General features: G+C 39.7%; 1 protein-coding gene across 5 annotated transcripts; it reads left to right on the top strand.

Moving 5' to 3' along the window:
- Positions 1–575: 575 nt before the first annotated feature.
- On the top strand, positions 576–15,220 carry UBA3 (ubiquitin like modifier activating enzyme 3). Of its 5 annotated transcripts, none has more exons than XM_015875106.2 (18): positions 593–676; positions 814–855; positions 3,308–3,428; positions 4,394–4,474; positions 7,002–7,084; positions 7,579–7,659; positions 8,290–8,333; positions 8,628–8,692; positions 9,479–9,634; positions 9,765–9,867; positions 10,355–10,468; positions 11,543–11,596; positions 12,070–12,106; positions 12,187–12,268; positions 13,607–13,707; positions 13,808–13,871; positions 13,961–14,015; positions 14,440–15,220. In XM_015875106.2, exons 1-18 carry the CDS (start codon positions 657–659, stop codon positions 14,526–14,528), a joined length of 1,392 nt encoding a protein of 463 aa, XP_015730592.1. In that variant the 5' UTR covers positions 593–656; the 3' UTR covers positions 14,529–15,220. The 5 variants fall into 5 exon arrangements, with proteins under 5 accessions (XP_015730594.1, XP_015730592.1, XP_015730595.1 ...); XM_015875109.1 differs by having other exon boundaries at positions 623–687; XM_015875107.1 differs by having other exon boundaries at positions 674–691.
- Positions 15,221–15,374: the final 154 nt, after the last annotated feature.

The raw sequence follows: 15,374 nt of genomic DNA, 5'->3' as shown, positions 1-15,374 counted from the left end.
TCTGTTCGCTCGTTCTACACAAATGTCACGCCGAATCCGGATTGCATCCCCGGCAATGAGGCTGGTGGGGCTTCTACAGCCTCGGGTCACACTGAGGTGGATGCACCCCGAATCCTCCATCCTCCAACCGCAGTGTCTGTGATGATTCTAACTTCTCACGTTAGGACATTTTCAGTGTTTTTACGCTTCATTTATCGTGGCTTGAGCACACATGCCTGATGCAGGTGTGGCTGTAACGTCTGGGGCTTGTGGCAGCTTCTCAATCTACGAAGTATTCGCGTTCCTCAGGGTGCATTCAGGAGCCTGAGGCCATGATCACGATCTCTATGAGCGCTGCACGGTCTGTTTCCCACCTCCCAGCTCCAGCAGCGCTCCTCGCTCTGCATATAGACAGACCCCTGTGTGCAGTGCAGCTCTATGCGCTCCCATGGGAAGACAACAGAAAATACTTGAGAGAGGAGCTGACACGACAGAGCTGGCTGATGGAGGCATGTCTAAAGCTATCTCTATGTTTGCCTTTACCCTATGTTGTGTATCACACACAGAAGCCCTAAGGAATCATCCCCCCCTGCCCCCATAGCACCGCCCATGATGGCGCCGCGCATGGCAGGAGCCCGGCGGCGAGCGGGGCACTGTGGGAAGCAGAGGGAAAAAATATGGCGGATGGTGAGGAACCGTAAGTGCCTTGTATGTGCGTGCTCGGCAGCCCCTTCCCCACGCTTCCCGGGGACGGGTGGGCCCTGGGGTCCCCTCTCCTTCCTCCCCGGTCTGTGTAGCGCGATACTGACCCTTCTTTTATTCTCTCTCTTTTAGGGAGAAGAAAAGAAGGAGGCTAGAGGAGCTGCTGGCGGATGGGTTAGTGCGGGGCTGCGGGCGAGTGGGCTCCCGGCCCAGGGTAGAGACAGGGACAGAGATAGAAGCAGGCAGCGCTTGTGGAAGGGCGGCTGGCAGTGAGGGGAGCCGCAGCCCCGCAGAGAGGTTGGGCTGTGCTGTGAAGGCCGCAGAGATGGGTCCTGGGAGCAGAAAGATTGAGGGGGTGAGAGAGAGCCAGGGGAAGGTGAAAGGGCGCTTGAGCAGCAAGGACTGGGGGAGAGGAATCTCCTGGGGAGAGGACCGAGGGGCTCACCCGCAGCAGGGGGTGGGTTGCGGGCTTGAAGCTTGGCATGATGAAGGCTGGTGTGCTGAGAGCTTTGTGGCAGGAGTGGGAGAGCTGCTGCTGGCCAGGACTTGGCAGAGCTGCTAGGCTAGGAGCAGGTGATTCAAAACTAGCCCAAAGTGAATATTTCAGTCTACAGAGCAGCTGCTTCTGCTTCTTAAAGCTCTAAATTCTGCTCAGCCTTAAAAACTAACATGCAGAAATCTCTGACCTCATATGCTTCCATCCCTTGACTGTTCCCCTCCATCTCCTTGTGGCCCTCTTCCCAAAGCTCCCAGAGCCGTGCTGGGGTGAGGGTCACAGAAACCCCGAGGCATGTGGGTTGTGGGGTGCATGCCACATCCTGCACAAGCATGGAGCATTTGGGTGTGCGAAGGTGGCAGGGAAAAGTGTGGGCCTAGAAGGGTTGTGGTGCTCTGATGTTTTGAACAAGATCTAAAATTCACTGAAACACATGCAAGTTTTGTTGAATTCTAATAATGTGAATGCCTGGTTGTGCTGTAACAACACAAGAATAAACGTGTCTCTAAAGCTAAACGTAACACCTCATGTTGAGTTGCTGGTGTTTTTCAGGTCTCCACAATGTCCAACTCTGTAAAAACCAAGCTAATATATTCGCAAAATTGAGACGAGGTCTTGCCATCTTACCACTAAAAAGAAAAATAAACATCTAAACAGACAACTACAGCTGCTTGGTGGCTGTTTATACTGCCTGAAAAGAAGGATTAAAGAATCCTTTGTAGTATCACCAGACTTAACTTCTGCACTTCTTTCCAGAACAAGATAAAATCCATACAAGCAATTATTGTGCTTTATAATCACCCATGTTACATTTGCAGAAGTTATTGTTTCATAAACATCCTATTTTAAAACAGCTGAGACTGTGATTCAGTGGAGGAAGAGTTTTATGTTGTCCTGCTTTCCTAAAATCTTACTTTGATGCAAAGTGGGAAACACAGGATACAGATCAAAATATCCTCTATGTACTTAAGCTCCTTATGAAGAATTTATTTAACTGCTAGGTTAACCTATGTAAAGCCAACAGTTGACCAGGATGGAGTTCAATCAGCGGTCAAAGTACAGGCAGAATCCAATATGTTTATTGTTGTTTTTCAGTTAAGTTTTTTCTCCCATTACTGAAAACCTTTTGCAAAACTATGACCTAGAAGTTAATGCCATCACAGACGCTGTTCTGTCTCCATCTGAATTCTGTGAGGATCAAGAGATTCACTGTCTAGATGTGACCCAAGGAAGTAATACATTCTAAACATTGATCAACAATTATTGATATAGACTTTCTTCATATTTCTTCATAGGAGGAACCAAATAATGCTTCTTATCGATGATGATCCAACCTTTCTAAGCTCATTTATAACCAGCTTAGTTTTGTATTAACATAGAGCAAACAGTCATTTGTATTCATGTGTGGAGCTCATACTTAAAAAGGGAGGTGTGCTGTGTTAAGGAAAGGCTTGTTCCTTGTAGGTGCTGTTACATTAGGAAATTATTTAAGTGAGCTGATTTTGAGCTTTTCTAGTAAGTCTTTTAACAGTTTAATTTTATAGTTGTGTACTACTAAAAGTGACCTGCAAAAGGTACTGGGAATACTTCGTGTAAAATTCTGTATCTGTAATTTAGAAGAAGAAAACTGCAAGTTTATTTTTCAAGTTAGATAGTAACTACTAACAGGCTCAGGAGACAGGTGGAAAATGAGAGTGTCTTAAATACATGGGACTCATGGCAGGTGAAGATTGTTCACTTTGTTGAGGGAACAGCACCCTCAAAATCTAAAGGGCAGCCTCTTTTTACATGCTCTCTTAAAATGTGAGGGAAATAAAAGGGAAAAGAGCTCACCCTTTTCGTTTCTCTTCAGATCAACTTTTACTAGTAGCAGCAAAATCAGTGGGATTTATTGAAATGCCAGTTTTTGTCTGCTGCATGTTTGTATTACTGCTTACTGGGGCCACTGATGAAGCCCACTCCTGCAGATGTGGGCTTACACGTGTTTGTGATCAACATAAACATGTGGATCCGTTTGCATGGCTGATCAGTGTTTTACTTTTAACCTATACAAGAAAAAAAAAGAGCACGTTTTAGAAGTGTGGCTATTTCTGTATGGTTTTGCAGCTGAATTTACTGTGTTCTGTGCAGAATGGCTGTTGATGGTGGGTATGGGGACTCTGGAGACTGGGAAGGTCGCTGGAACCATGTAAAGAAGTTCCTCGAGCGATCTGGACCGTTCACACATCCTGATTTCGAGCCAGGCACTCAAGTGAGAAACAATTACTTTAAATTAAGAAACAACTGTATTGTGTGTTGGAAACTAATGTCAGTGGTTTCATTAATTGACTACCAGCAGTATATGAACAGTAAACCTATGTGAAGACCATGTATTTCAATTGGTGAATGTGATTATATTAGAAGAGTGTGTCATATTCTTTTCATATACTTTTATTTCTAGATTGTAAACTGTCAACTTGCTGGCATGTGTAGAAATGTATTCTATGATACACAGTAATAATTATTCTCCATCTTTGAGTTTCACATGAAAAATAGTGTTAGTCTATTGATTTTTAAACAATTAGGCACAGTAAAGAATTCCTTGTACTTAAGAAATTAAACTTAATATGAGTACTTGGAGAATTGGGATATTCCATAGGGAAAAGCAAAATTTTGCCTCTCTGAATTTTCTTCTCCTTTCATTGCTTTGGTACCTTTTGTTTCAAAGCTTAAAGTTGAATGTGTTTAACCTTTTAAATGTACCATTCCATTATATGCTACTTTGACTATAGAGTCTAATAATGTAGTTAATAGAAAAAAAACTATGTGGCCAGCAATGTTTTCTATCTGTTTATTTTGTATTATATGTAAGCAAGCTGCTTGGGGGAAAAACACTAAACTGAAATGTGTCCTTAAACTGAGTAATAATAAAATGGAGCTTGCTTTTCTTTTTTCACAGCCAAATTAATTCAAAGAGAATACTGATAGCAAACAGACTCGCTTTCCTTTAAGTAGAGATACAGGAATTACATGAACTTAACAACTGATTAAAGTCCAAGTATAATTATTCCTGCAAGCTTAAACTATGTTATTGATCTAACTTATTTTATATGAAGCTTATTGTGCACTGAAAATTTATGATGACACAATTGTAAGGTGTATGAAACAAAGGACAAATGGTACCTTTTCCTATATGATGTATTAATTGTTTGTTTGTTTGTTTTATATTTTCCACAGGCTCTTGAATTTCTTTTAAGCACGTGTAAAGTACTAGTTATTGGAGCAGGAGGGTTAGGATGTGAACTCCTGAAGAACCTGGTAATTACTCAGTTTTCATCCTTTTCTTGTGATCTTAGTTACTCCTTGAAATGAGCTTGAAGGGTGGTAGTGTAAGGTGTACTTATTTTCTTTGAGCTCTCTCAGTGTTTCTCCTGAGGAGCAGTGTGCTGCTGTGTATGAAGTGCAGGAAAATGTTTATTTACAGCCTTAGGTAGGGCCTAATATTGGGTATTTTCCCCACAGAATCACACAGAATCACAGAATGACCCGGGTTGGAGGGGACCTCAAGGATCATGTAGTTCCAACCCCCCTGCCTGGCAGGGCCACCAAACATACACGTTTACTAGATCAGGTTGCCCAGGGCCCCGTCCAACCTGGTCTTGAACACCTCCAAGGACGGGGCATCCACAACCTCCCTGGGCAGCCTGTTCCAGGGCCTAACCACTCTCCTAGTGAAGAACTTCCCCCTAACATCCAACCTAAATCTTCCCTCTTTTAACTTAAAACCATTTCCCCTAGTCCTGCTATTATCAGCCCTTTTGAAGAGTTTACTCCCCTCCTGGGAGTAAGTTCCCTTCAGGTATTGAAAGGCTGCAATGAGGTCACCCCGCAACCTTCTCTTCTCTAGGCTGAACAAACCCAACTCCCTCAGCCTTCCCCCAATTATGAGATCCTGGGAAATGAACTATACAAAGAGTGGCTAATAGAGAGTTTATCATTAGCAGCCAAAGATTAACTTAATTTTTTATGTGTTTGGATTAATGCAAAGAGAGGCTGGAAATGCTGGACCTATGATCTTTAAAAATGAAAGTAATAGAGCCAGTCTTACTGTGCCTGTGGTGACCTCCTCCTCATTGTTGGAATCCAGAGAGTAGTGGCTCTCAGTAAACATGAGCTTCTCTCCAGAGACTCAACAAGAATCTTTAGGACTCTTTCAGGATTGCATCAGTGCTGCTGAATTCAGCCTGTGTAAAAAGCTTCTTTATTCCATCAGACCAACATGCGCTATCCTATATGGAAGTGGCTAAGGAGGAATAGGTGTGAGACCAAAGAAAATACACTGCAGAGTTACTGTACTCTTCTTGACAGCAGTGCTAGCTTGTAATGGATTCTCTACAAGCTCTGAGAAGCAGTTTTTAAGTGTTTAAAAATGCAGCCATGGGATAGTGTGCTATCTGACATTTACCCAATAAGTATGTATGAGTTTAATTTTTCTATTACTCTATTTTCTTCCTCATGGCCTTTCTTATTTGTTGTAATGTATCGCTTACCATCACTTAGTTTGGACTAAGTTTCTGTAATTCACCTGCTTCCTTCAACAGTAAAAACTTCTGTCCTTACAGTTTGTTTACATGGAAAATGTGTGGTTTGATATAGCAAATTGTTACAAAGTACAGTTTCTATATGAGCAATTATGAGTTGATTCATTTTAGTATGGTTTTTATTTACTGCTATTTCACTACACTACAGATTACCTGCAAGCTTGAGGTGCTGGATAAATCATTCACCTCATGTGAAGTCAGGCATTCCAGATAAGTTAACTTAGGGTTTTGAGTTCCAGCACTTGTGAGTAATATTATTCTGGCACCGCTTTGTTACCGTTCTACTTAAGCAGGATTTTGCTTGAAGAGACTGAAAACTACATAGCAGTTTTCTTTCTTTGAAAATGTAGTGCTGGTAAACTAAACTTCTGACTAGAGCTGCTGTATTGTAGGCTTATTGGAGAAGAACAAATTCACTCTGTTGCTAATTATGAGGAAGGACTTGTGTTAAGGGTTTTCATAAATCTGCCATGTATGCCCAGTCTCCACCTTTCCAAAAGATTTTAAGTTATTGTGATTTACTTTTATAATTTTCAGAAAGAAATGCTCATACTTAAGTCTAGATGATGTTCACGTGTACTCAGTGTCTTTGAAACACCAGTAAAAATATCTTAAGGGCTCCAGTGTGTCTGTTCCTCATGTTTTGGGCCCACTCTTCTCTTTGTTAGGCTCTTCTGATCTGCTTTGATAATACTGGGCAAAAACTGAACTGTGATTTGTGAACTAAATGAGTGTTCAGCACTAAAGATACGCAATATGACATACAGAAATTCTTACTGCTTTTCTTCCAGAGGCTACTTTCTGTTCATTTGTTTAATCAGTTTCACAGTGCAGCATTTAATGCAGTTATTACACATGGGATGTAGAAAAAGCATCAAACAAGAAGTTTGAAGTTTTTTATGTGACAAGATTGAGTCTTTATAGAAAGAAAAAAAAAAGGGGGGTGGGGGGGGAGTAGAGCATGGGACTCAATTTTTTATGTCACTTCAGAACACTGCAAAGCGTTTCCCTTCTCTAAAGCCAGTGCTTTGACAACTGAAATGTTGCTAATTCCATCTGTCCAAATACCAGCGTTAGCAACCCAGCATTTCAACAAAGAGAGCTGACATGCTGATCTGCACAGGGAACAAAGAACACCTACATTTGTTCCTCCAAAGGTTGCCTTTTTGGCATTCAGAATGAATCTTGCAGCACTGTAAGCTTTTCATTGCTTATGTAGTGAGGTTGCCTATCTCTTTTCACAGGCACTGTCTGGTTTTAGGCAGATCCATGTAATTGACATGGATACTATAGATGTGTCCAACCTTAACCGACAGTTTCTGTTTCGGTAAGTGTTATTTTCATTGTTCATTCTTTGTATCTAAACAATACGTGTGAATACAATCACTATTTTGCTGGACGAAATGTCATTGAAGGTTTCTGAACTTCCACATCACAATAGTAAAATAGTACTTACAGTTAGCTACATGTTAGGCGTGATTTTTTTTTTTTCCTGAGATCTGTGTTGTTAGTGACTGGAGAAGATAGAGACACCAAAGTATAACTCATCCAAATAGAGATAGCAGTTTTTCTGTTCCCTTTCTTTTAATCGGATCTATGTGTGTCTGTGTGTGTGGGTGTGCTGATAACAGCTGTTTCAGGGATGGACTGTGATAACTCTGGGGCTCTCACATCTAATGCTTTACAGAAATGTCTTAATATTATCCGTATCAATAAGTTGTCCCATTGTAATAATTAGTCACTTAATTCAGTATTTGTAAATAAACTCTTAAAAGACTGAATGTTACAAATTAATCCATTTATAATTCCTTTTTTTTCCAGACCGAAAGATGTTGGGCGACCGAAAGCAGAAGTTGCAGCAGAATTCCTTAACAGTCGCATCCCCGACTGTGCTGTTGTAGCGTATCCTTTTAGAGTGAAGTAGCCCCAGAGACTTCAAAAAGCCTAGAAAGCTCTGTAGGTGGTAAGAGTATCTGAAATATTTTGCTGCAGTCCTTTTTTTTCTATACAATAAAGAACAGATTCATTGAGCTGATGGTTGAGAATTCTTTCCCAGAGTGGCTTTGACATGCAGTAAATATGCATGGGGAAACAAGCCTAAGCTTTAAGAAACTGTTCTGCATGTTTCCACTTAGTCTTTTTATTCAAAGTAGATATTCTTATTTTCACTGGAATGTTAGAATTATGCGTTTATTCACCAGAGGGTTTTGAGTATACGGTGGTAAGACTTGTTCATTTACAAACATAGAGCAGCACAGCTGAGGTAGGACTTTGTAAGAGCACATGTTTTGAGCTTCCTGAGTAGTGTTCTCTTCGGAGCTTTCTCCTGTGTGTGAATGTGACATTGTGTATCTTATTTGTTTTACCACTTGCTACAGCTGTAAGAACTTAGAATATTCTGGCCACTTAGTTTTAAAAGAAAGCCTCGTATAAAATGATGGATTATATCATGCTTTGGCTTTAGATCAACAAATAGAAAACAATAAAATCAACTACATTATAAATATATTCCTTTATTGTGCTTACATTCAGATATTTTAAAAAGATTCAAGACATGGATGAAAGCTTTTATCGACGTAAGTGGCATTTGTTTGCATGCCAGACACCACTGGTGCTTCAGGGGAACACTGTGGTTGGTTTTTGCTGTTTTCATGCTAGCTAGATTGCTAATTATTTTAGACTTCTACAGTGTGCTGAGTGTGGACTGACTGTTACAGGGGTAACATAGATAAAACTTAAATGTATCTGTCTCCATAGTGACCTAGGAAAAGTGGTTAAACTACAGTCAGTTTCTCTGGAATAGAATACTTTGGTTGTCTTAAGAAGTATGCACTAGTGTGGACTTTAAATATCACTTTTTTCCCCCCTAGAGTTTCATATTATTGTTTGTGGGCTGGACTCTATAATTGCAAGAAGGTGGATAAATGGCATGCTGGTAAAGTATTATATTTTCTTAAAGCCTGGTTGTTGCTTGAGTATATGTAGCTAAAATTGATGAGCTTCACATAGAATATATCATTAAAATGAAATAAGGGCTGTTGAAACCCACAGCTGTGTGTATCCTTTTCTGCTTCACTGTTGTTGTGAAAAGGGTAAAGTCTGTGCTCTCACCTGCCTTATTCTTGAGGAGTGTTAGTCAACATTTGTGCAATGCCTTGGAGGTGTTACTTCAAAATTACAGCATTTAACTGGGATGCTGTTTAGTTGGGCTTTGAAAATCATACTATGGAAGTTCCACAGCTTCTCTGGATGCTACCATTGTGATTTTTTGTCTTTCGTTGGTTAAGTACTTGCATTTCTCCAACTTGTAAAAGTTGTCTTTTGTAGCCCCGCTGCTATAAAACACTGGGCATTAAACTAAGTATTTTCATCACTGTAAATCCATTTTAAAAGGAGTCACTATTTACCATTATTAAACCAAACAAGAATTAAAAAAAAAAAAAAAAGAGAGAAGAAAAAAGAAAACAAATCCTTCAAACTAACCAACCAATTCTTCTGGATTACCGTAGGGAAATAATAGCACTTGCTGTGTGTTTGTATGTAGAGGTGGGTTAAGATGGTAGATAAAAGTCTTGTGCCCCAACAAATAAAGTGTTCGATGGACTTAAAATAGCCCATATACTAAGTCTTATTTCATACCATTAAGAATAAAATTACCGATTTTTTCCTGCAAGTTGTAAAATCAAACAAAACCACAGCAGAGTCCACTTTTGTTCGTTAGATGTCGTTTTTACGTTATGAAGATGGTGTACTGGATCCAAGTTCCATCATACCTTTAATAGATGGAGGGACAGAAGGTTTCAAAGGAAATGCTCGCGTGATTATACCTGGTATGACAGCATGTGTTGAATGCACACTTGAACTTTATCCACCACAGGTAATTAGCGTGGATGTTTCCTTTTTGTATACGTATTCCATTTGCTGGTTTGATTCTTTCTTTTCCAAGTACTATATGTAGTAGATTAAATCCTTCTTTTCTGTTTTTCTCCCCATCCCTGACCACTCAGGTCAATTTTCCCATGTGTACTATTGCATCTATGCCCAGACTACCAGAGCACTGTATTGAGTATGTCAGGATATTGCAGTGGCCGAAGGAGCAACCTTTTGGAGGTAATTATTATGTTGCATTGACACTAAGGTAATATTTCTAATTTCTGCAGTTTTGTTTTGAGTTCAGTGTACACACCTACAGTCTGACCTTCTAACCAATGTGATGTGCTGTACTGTGGAAATTGGGCCTTCTCTGAGATGGTGATAAATCTTTCTCTTCTCAGACTCGCCCTCCAGTCCATTATTTGTTCATAGGTATTGACAGGTGTCTGTTTCTCCTGCTGTACAGTATCTTTCCTGACTCAGAACGCAGCACGTAACCACTCCACAAACCTGTGAAATTAAGACAGATTGCACATAAAATGTGTTAAGTATGGCTATAGAAATCATATTTTGATTATTTGAAGTGCCAAAGTGTCAAGCTTTGATATTTAAATGGAGTACTATTTTTTACACAAATTTAAAACAAAGGATGGATTTAGGCAAAAAATAATGCTGCATTTCTGAAGAGGTTTTATAACTGTAACTTGTCTGTGAATTGCTGCAGAAGGTGTTGCTTTGGACGGAGATGATCCTGAACATATACAGTGGATTTACCAGAAGTCTTTGGAAAGAGCATCACAATTTAATATTAAAGGTGTTACATACAGACTCACCCAAGGTAAGGATATGACACTTTGTTAATTAATGCGGGTATCCTGGATTGGCATTCTTTGCATTTATTGAAGCTAAGCTGGCAACTGTTCTGGGAAAGAAATAGTTCTCTTTTTCCCTTAACATCTTACAACAGAAACAAGCAACTCATCTCCTGTGCCAGCACAAATATTTTATGATGAATCAGACGTTTAGATGTTTGTGATGAATCATAGGAACTTAATCTGGGACAAAGCTGAACATTCTTTTTGACATCTTATTTTTAACCTGGAGCAACTACACAATTTCCATTACACTGTTACCACGTTTGCTGGATCAGAAAGTAGGAGAATGTGATTTGTCCCTTTTAGCAACAGCAGCAGTTTATGCCAGTTTATGCTGCGTAAGACTGTAGCAGGTAGGTTTTTGGCACAGATAAATGTGAACTCCACTTCTGAGATATAGTTTTATATGTGCAAATGGCTGCGCAGTTTTGAAGCATTTGAAGATAGCTTCAGTTTCAGGTGCACAACAGAAAGGAGCTGAAGCTTTGAGTTTTTATGGATGTTTTCTTGGCTATGAAGGGAATACAGTCAGTCAATAGCAGCAAGCCAGACTACTTAGTAATTTACTGTCTCTTTTGGAAGGCCTGAAGAATAAAAAGGAAACCTCTTTCCTTTTTAGTACAAACCTGTATGTCAAGGAGAGCTTGCTTGATAGTGGTCCATATATTGTGCTGTTTGACTGAATGGACTGACTAAGAATTGGATGAAAGTATGGATACAGTTTGGCAAACTTGTTCTTGCACAGAGAATACCAAATACAAGATTGTTTCCTTCATGAACTTCACCCATTAACCAGCTATAGAACTGAGTTTTACATTAATTTCTGGTGCTAAATAAATACAGCATACTTGTATTTAGAGTTTGTTCACTAAAATAAATAATATGCCAAAGTACTTGAGCAGCCTGCTGTTATACCTTATTGGTATAGAAATTCCTGGAAAGTGCTTGAAGTAACCCCTTCTATGGTTATTCCTGCTAAAAATAATCTTTCTGTATAGTTCTGGAAAAAGACAAAGCTGTATGTTTTGTTGTTACAGGGGTTGTAAAACGAATTATTCCAGCAGTAGCTTCTACAAATGCAGTAATTGCAGGTAGGCTGAAAGAACCAGAATGCCATTCCTTACACATTTCACCCATCCTTTATCAACTTCTTATTTTTAGTAAGGTAGAAGATTGGAATAGGGAACTTGGGGGAGGGCTACTGTAGTTTTCAACTGGGTGTAACTATGTTTCCAGTCTTCTTCTTGTTTCCCACCTGGAGAAACTGAATTACTGTGTATAAATTTTAAGCCCATATATGACAGGGAGTGAGCAAAAGCATTTCAGACTTGAGAAAAAAAATTAATTGGGAATACAATATATAAGTTTAACACAATCTCAGATTAGTGCCAGTTCTCTGGTGATAGTGCATAGAACTACCAGCTGCCTTTAGGTGCTTGTTTTTCTCTTTCTGAAGTTTTTTTTTGTCACTTCTTTGTTACAAGTTGGTGCACTGATGTCTGCATGTTGTAAAATGGATGTAGAAAACCAACAACTCGGTTTTGTTTTTCTTTTCTGATTCCAGCTGTTTGTGCCACTGAAGTTTTTAAAATAGCCACAAGGTATTTCATTTCTTATTAATTACATACATAGCTTCCAATGCAAGGACATGGATTAACATTAAATGCATTTGTCATTACAGTGCATACATTCCTCTCAACAACTACTTGGTGTTCAATGACGTGGATGGATTATACACGTACACATTTGAAGCTGAAAGAAAGGTCAGTGCCATTAAAGGCTTGCAGGGTTATTTCTTTGATTTTTATTGAACTTAGTGCAGTTTGTTTGTGTTTGAAACTCACTGCTGAACTTTGCTGGCCACTGGCACTACACCCAAGTATTTCTAAAGTTTTAAAAGCAGCAATTATAATGTTGTTAGTCTAGTTCTTTCCTAGGATATTGTTTGCAGCGTGTAGGATGTAGATTTTTTTAAACCTTGTTTGCTTTTGGGGTAGTGTCTTGTCCATGTAGCACAGGGAAGCTGGAGTCTTAATCACCAGATCAGCAGATAACCTGTTTGATGCCCTTGTATTCTCGATTTATCACAGAATCACAGAATCACAGAATGACCTGGGTTGGAAGGGATCTCAAGGATCATGTAGTTCCAACCCCCCTGCCTAGCAGGGCCACCAAACACACGCCTTTACTAGATCAGGTTGCCCAGGGCCCCGTCCAACCTGGTCTTGAACACCTCCAAGGACGGGGCATCCACAACCTCACTGGGCAGCCTGTTCCAGGACCTAACCACCCTTCTAGTAAAGAACTTTCCCCTAACATCCAACCTAAATCTTCCCTCTTTCAACTTAAAACCATTTCCCCTAGTCCTGCTATTATCAGCCCTTTCGAAGAGTTTACTCCCCTCCTGGGAGTAAGTTCCCTTCAGGTATTGAAAGGCTGCAATGAGGTCACCCCGCAACCTTCTCTTCTCCAGGCTGAACAAACCCAACTCCCTCAGCCTGTCCTCATAGGGGAGGTGCTCCAGCCCCCTGATCATCTTTGTGGCCCTCCTCTGGACCCTTTCCAAAATCTCCATATCTTTTTTGTACTGAGGGCTCCACACCTGGACACAGTACAACAGATGGGGCCTCACAAGAACCGAGTAGAGAGGGACGATCATTTCCCTATCCCTGCTGACCACCCCTCTCCTGATGGAGCCCAGGATCCCATTTGCTTTCTGGGCTGCCAGAGCACACTGCTGGCTCATGTTAAGGTTGCATAGTGTATATAGCGATGTATTTAACATACTTAATTTTTGCCTGCTTAGCCAAAGTTTCCTAATATTTGGACAAGTAGTTTCTGGTATAGGGACATTCTTCAGACAGCTACTCTGTGGTTAGTGCTGGTACTACATGGGTATCTGAAAGGTTTGTGATGTGACCTTTGGAGGAAAACAGTCCTTGACTTTTTTGAAAGCGAATCCTGAAGATCTCACCTGTTATATGCGAAGCACAGCTTGTGGAATAAAATACAATCTTAAGTACACTCAGAAGCAAATCTTCTCACAAAAGATTATGACAGCAGTTGTTTGGAAAGATACAACCTGTGGTGCTTTGTTGTAGGAGAACTGTCCAGCTTGTAGCCAACTTCCCCAGAACATCGAGATTTCTCCATCAGCTAAATTGCAGGAGATCTTGGATTACTTGACAAATAATGCTTCATTGTAAGTATGCAACTTATGTGATAATTGTAGATAATTTGTACTTATATTTTTACTTGGTTTTCTATATCTGTTCTTTATTTTTTTAATGCTTTTTATATAGGCAAATGAAATCTCCTGCAATCACAGCAACCATGTATGGAGGAAATAAAACTCTTTATTTACAGGTAAACCGAACCGGCTTAATTTTGTTTCATAATTTTGTTTAAATTTACTTGCCTGAATTTGACAGGAAAAATGTTTTGACTCATTTCAGACAGTAGCTTCAATTGAAGAACGAACAAGGCCAAATCTTTCCAAAACACTAAAAGGTAACATACAGTTGTCACATATAGGCTTCCAAGATTCACTTGTAAATAGGAAGATACTCATTTGGTTTCACCCCTCTATATGGCACATGTTGCTTCGTTATCAAGTGCAGTTTGCTCTTCCTGGAGTGTTCTGGGGTGAACTTTGAGTTGCTTCACCAGATGATGCCTGTCAACAGGTATTACAAAAAACTATAACAAAGCAAGTTGGAAACTGATGTAGATTAAAGGTGCTTCCCTTGTTGTTTGTATAGTTTTTGATAAGTTCTGTTAGTTTCCCAGCTGAATTAGATGAATATTGGTTTAGCTAGTGAGTAATTTGCAGCTTTATCTCATCATATGTATGGTTTGTATGAAGGACATTCATATATATATATATTTATTTAAATGTGGATTTGCTGTATTTAAACTTTCTTTTCTGTTTTAGAGCTGGGACTTGTGGATGGCCAGGAACTTGCAGTTGCTGATGTTACTACACCACAGACGATGCTGTTCAAACTTCACTTTACCACTTAATTTATGCATAAGTTAACTGGTTATACAGCAAAGGAAATCCATACCCACTTTGTAAAACAAATGTACTCTGTGGATCTTAAATTAACCTGGAAAGTTCATGTTAGCACTGGCATTGCTGAAGGTTAGGTAATACAAATGAATCACCATATTTCAGAATTTTAAGTAGAAGCCAATATTTGGTGGATTATATTTGTATAAATACTTATTAATGTACAGAACTCGGATGTATAGGAAGACACTTTTTCCCAGTTTTTGTGTCAAAATGTTAATGTTGATCTGCTTTCAGACACATGGAGATTGTAGAGTGGCCAAAAGTCTTTTTGTCTTTTTAATTTAACAAATATGCATACATGTATATGCAAAGTGAGACCTTTAAGAAGGAACTGCCACGCCTGGATTCAAATCACAGCACTCCTGAATGCTTGCTGCCACAGTAAATCCAAGAGAGGGCAGTAGAATTAAAACTCTTTCTTATTTGGTACTGAGATTTGCTGAATTGTGTGAAACGTGTGAAGTATTGAAGAGATTACTTTGTTTGCAACTGAACATAGAAGGGTGTAATGAAAACTATGTGAATTTAGGGACGTGTCTGTTTGCAGTCACCCATCAGCTGCTGCATGCAGTACTGCAGAATTATGTTCAAGTATCATCAGTGCTGTTATCATATTTGTTAATAAAAACCCATAAAGGTACTGGAGTTTGTGGCTTATTTAAGAGTGCGTGTAGCCACCGTTGGAAAAAAATATTGCATCTTTTGGCTGCTTTGGTCACATCTTTCTTATTTCACAGTTGGTCAGTGTTGAGGAATGTTAAAAGGAGCTGTGGGAGTGATCAGGTACTGAGCTT

This window comes from Coturnix japonica, chromosome 12 (assembly GCF_001577835.2).
Source record: "Coturnix japonica isolate 7356 chromosome 12, Coturnix japonica 2.1, whole genome shotgun sequence".
Lineage (NCBI taxonomy): Eukaryota > Metazoa > Chordata > Aves > Galliformes > Phasianidae > Coturnix > Coturnix japonica.
Note: the sequence above shows the minus strand (reverse complement) of the source record. Positions and strands in the feature narration are given on the sequence as shown.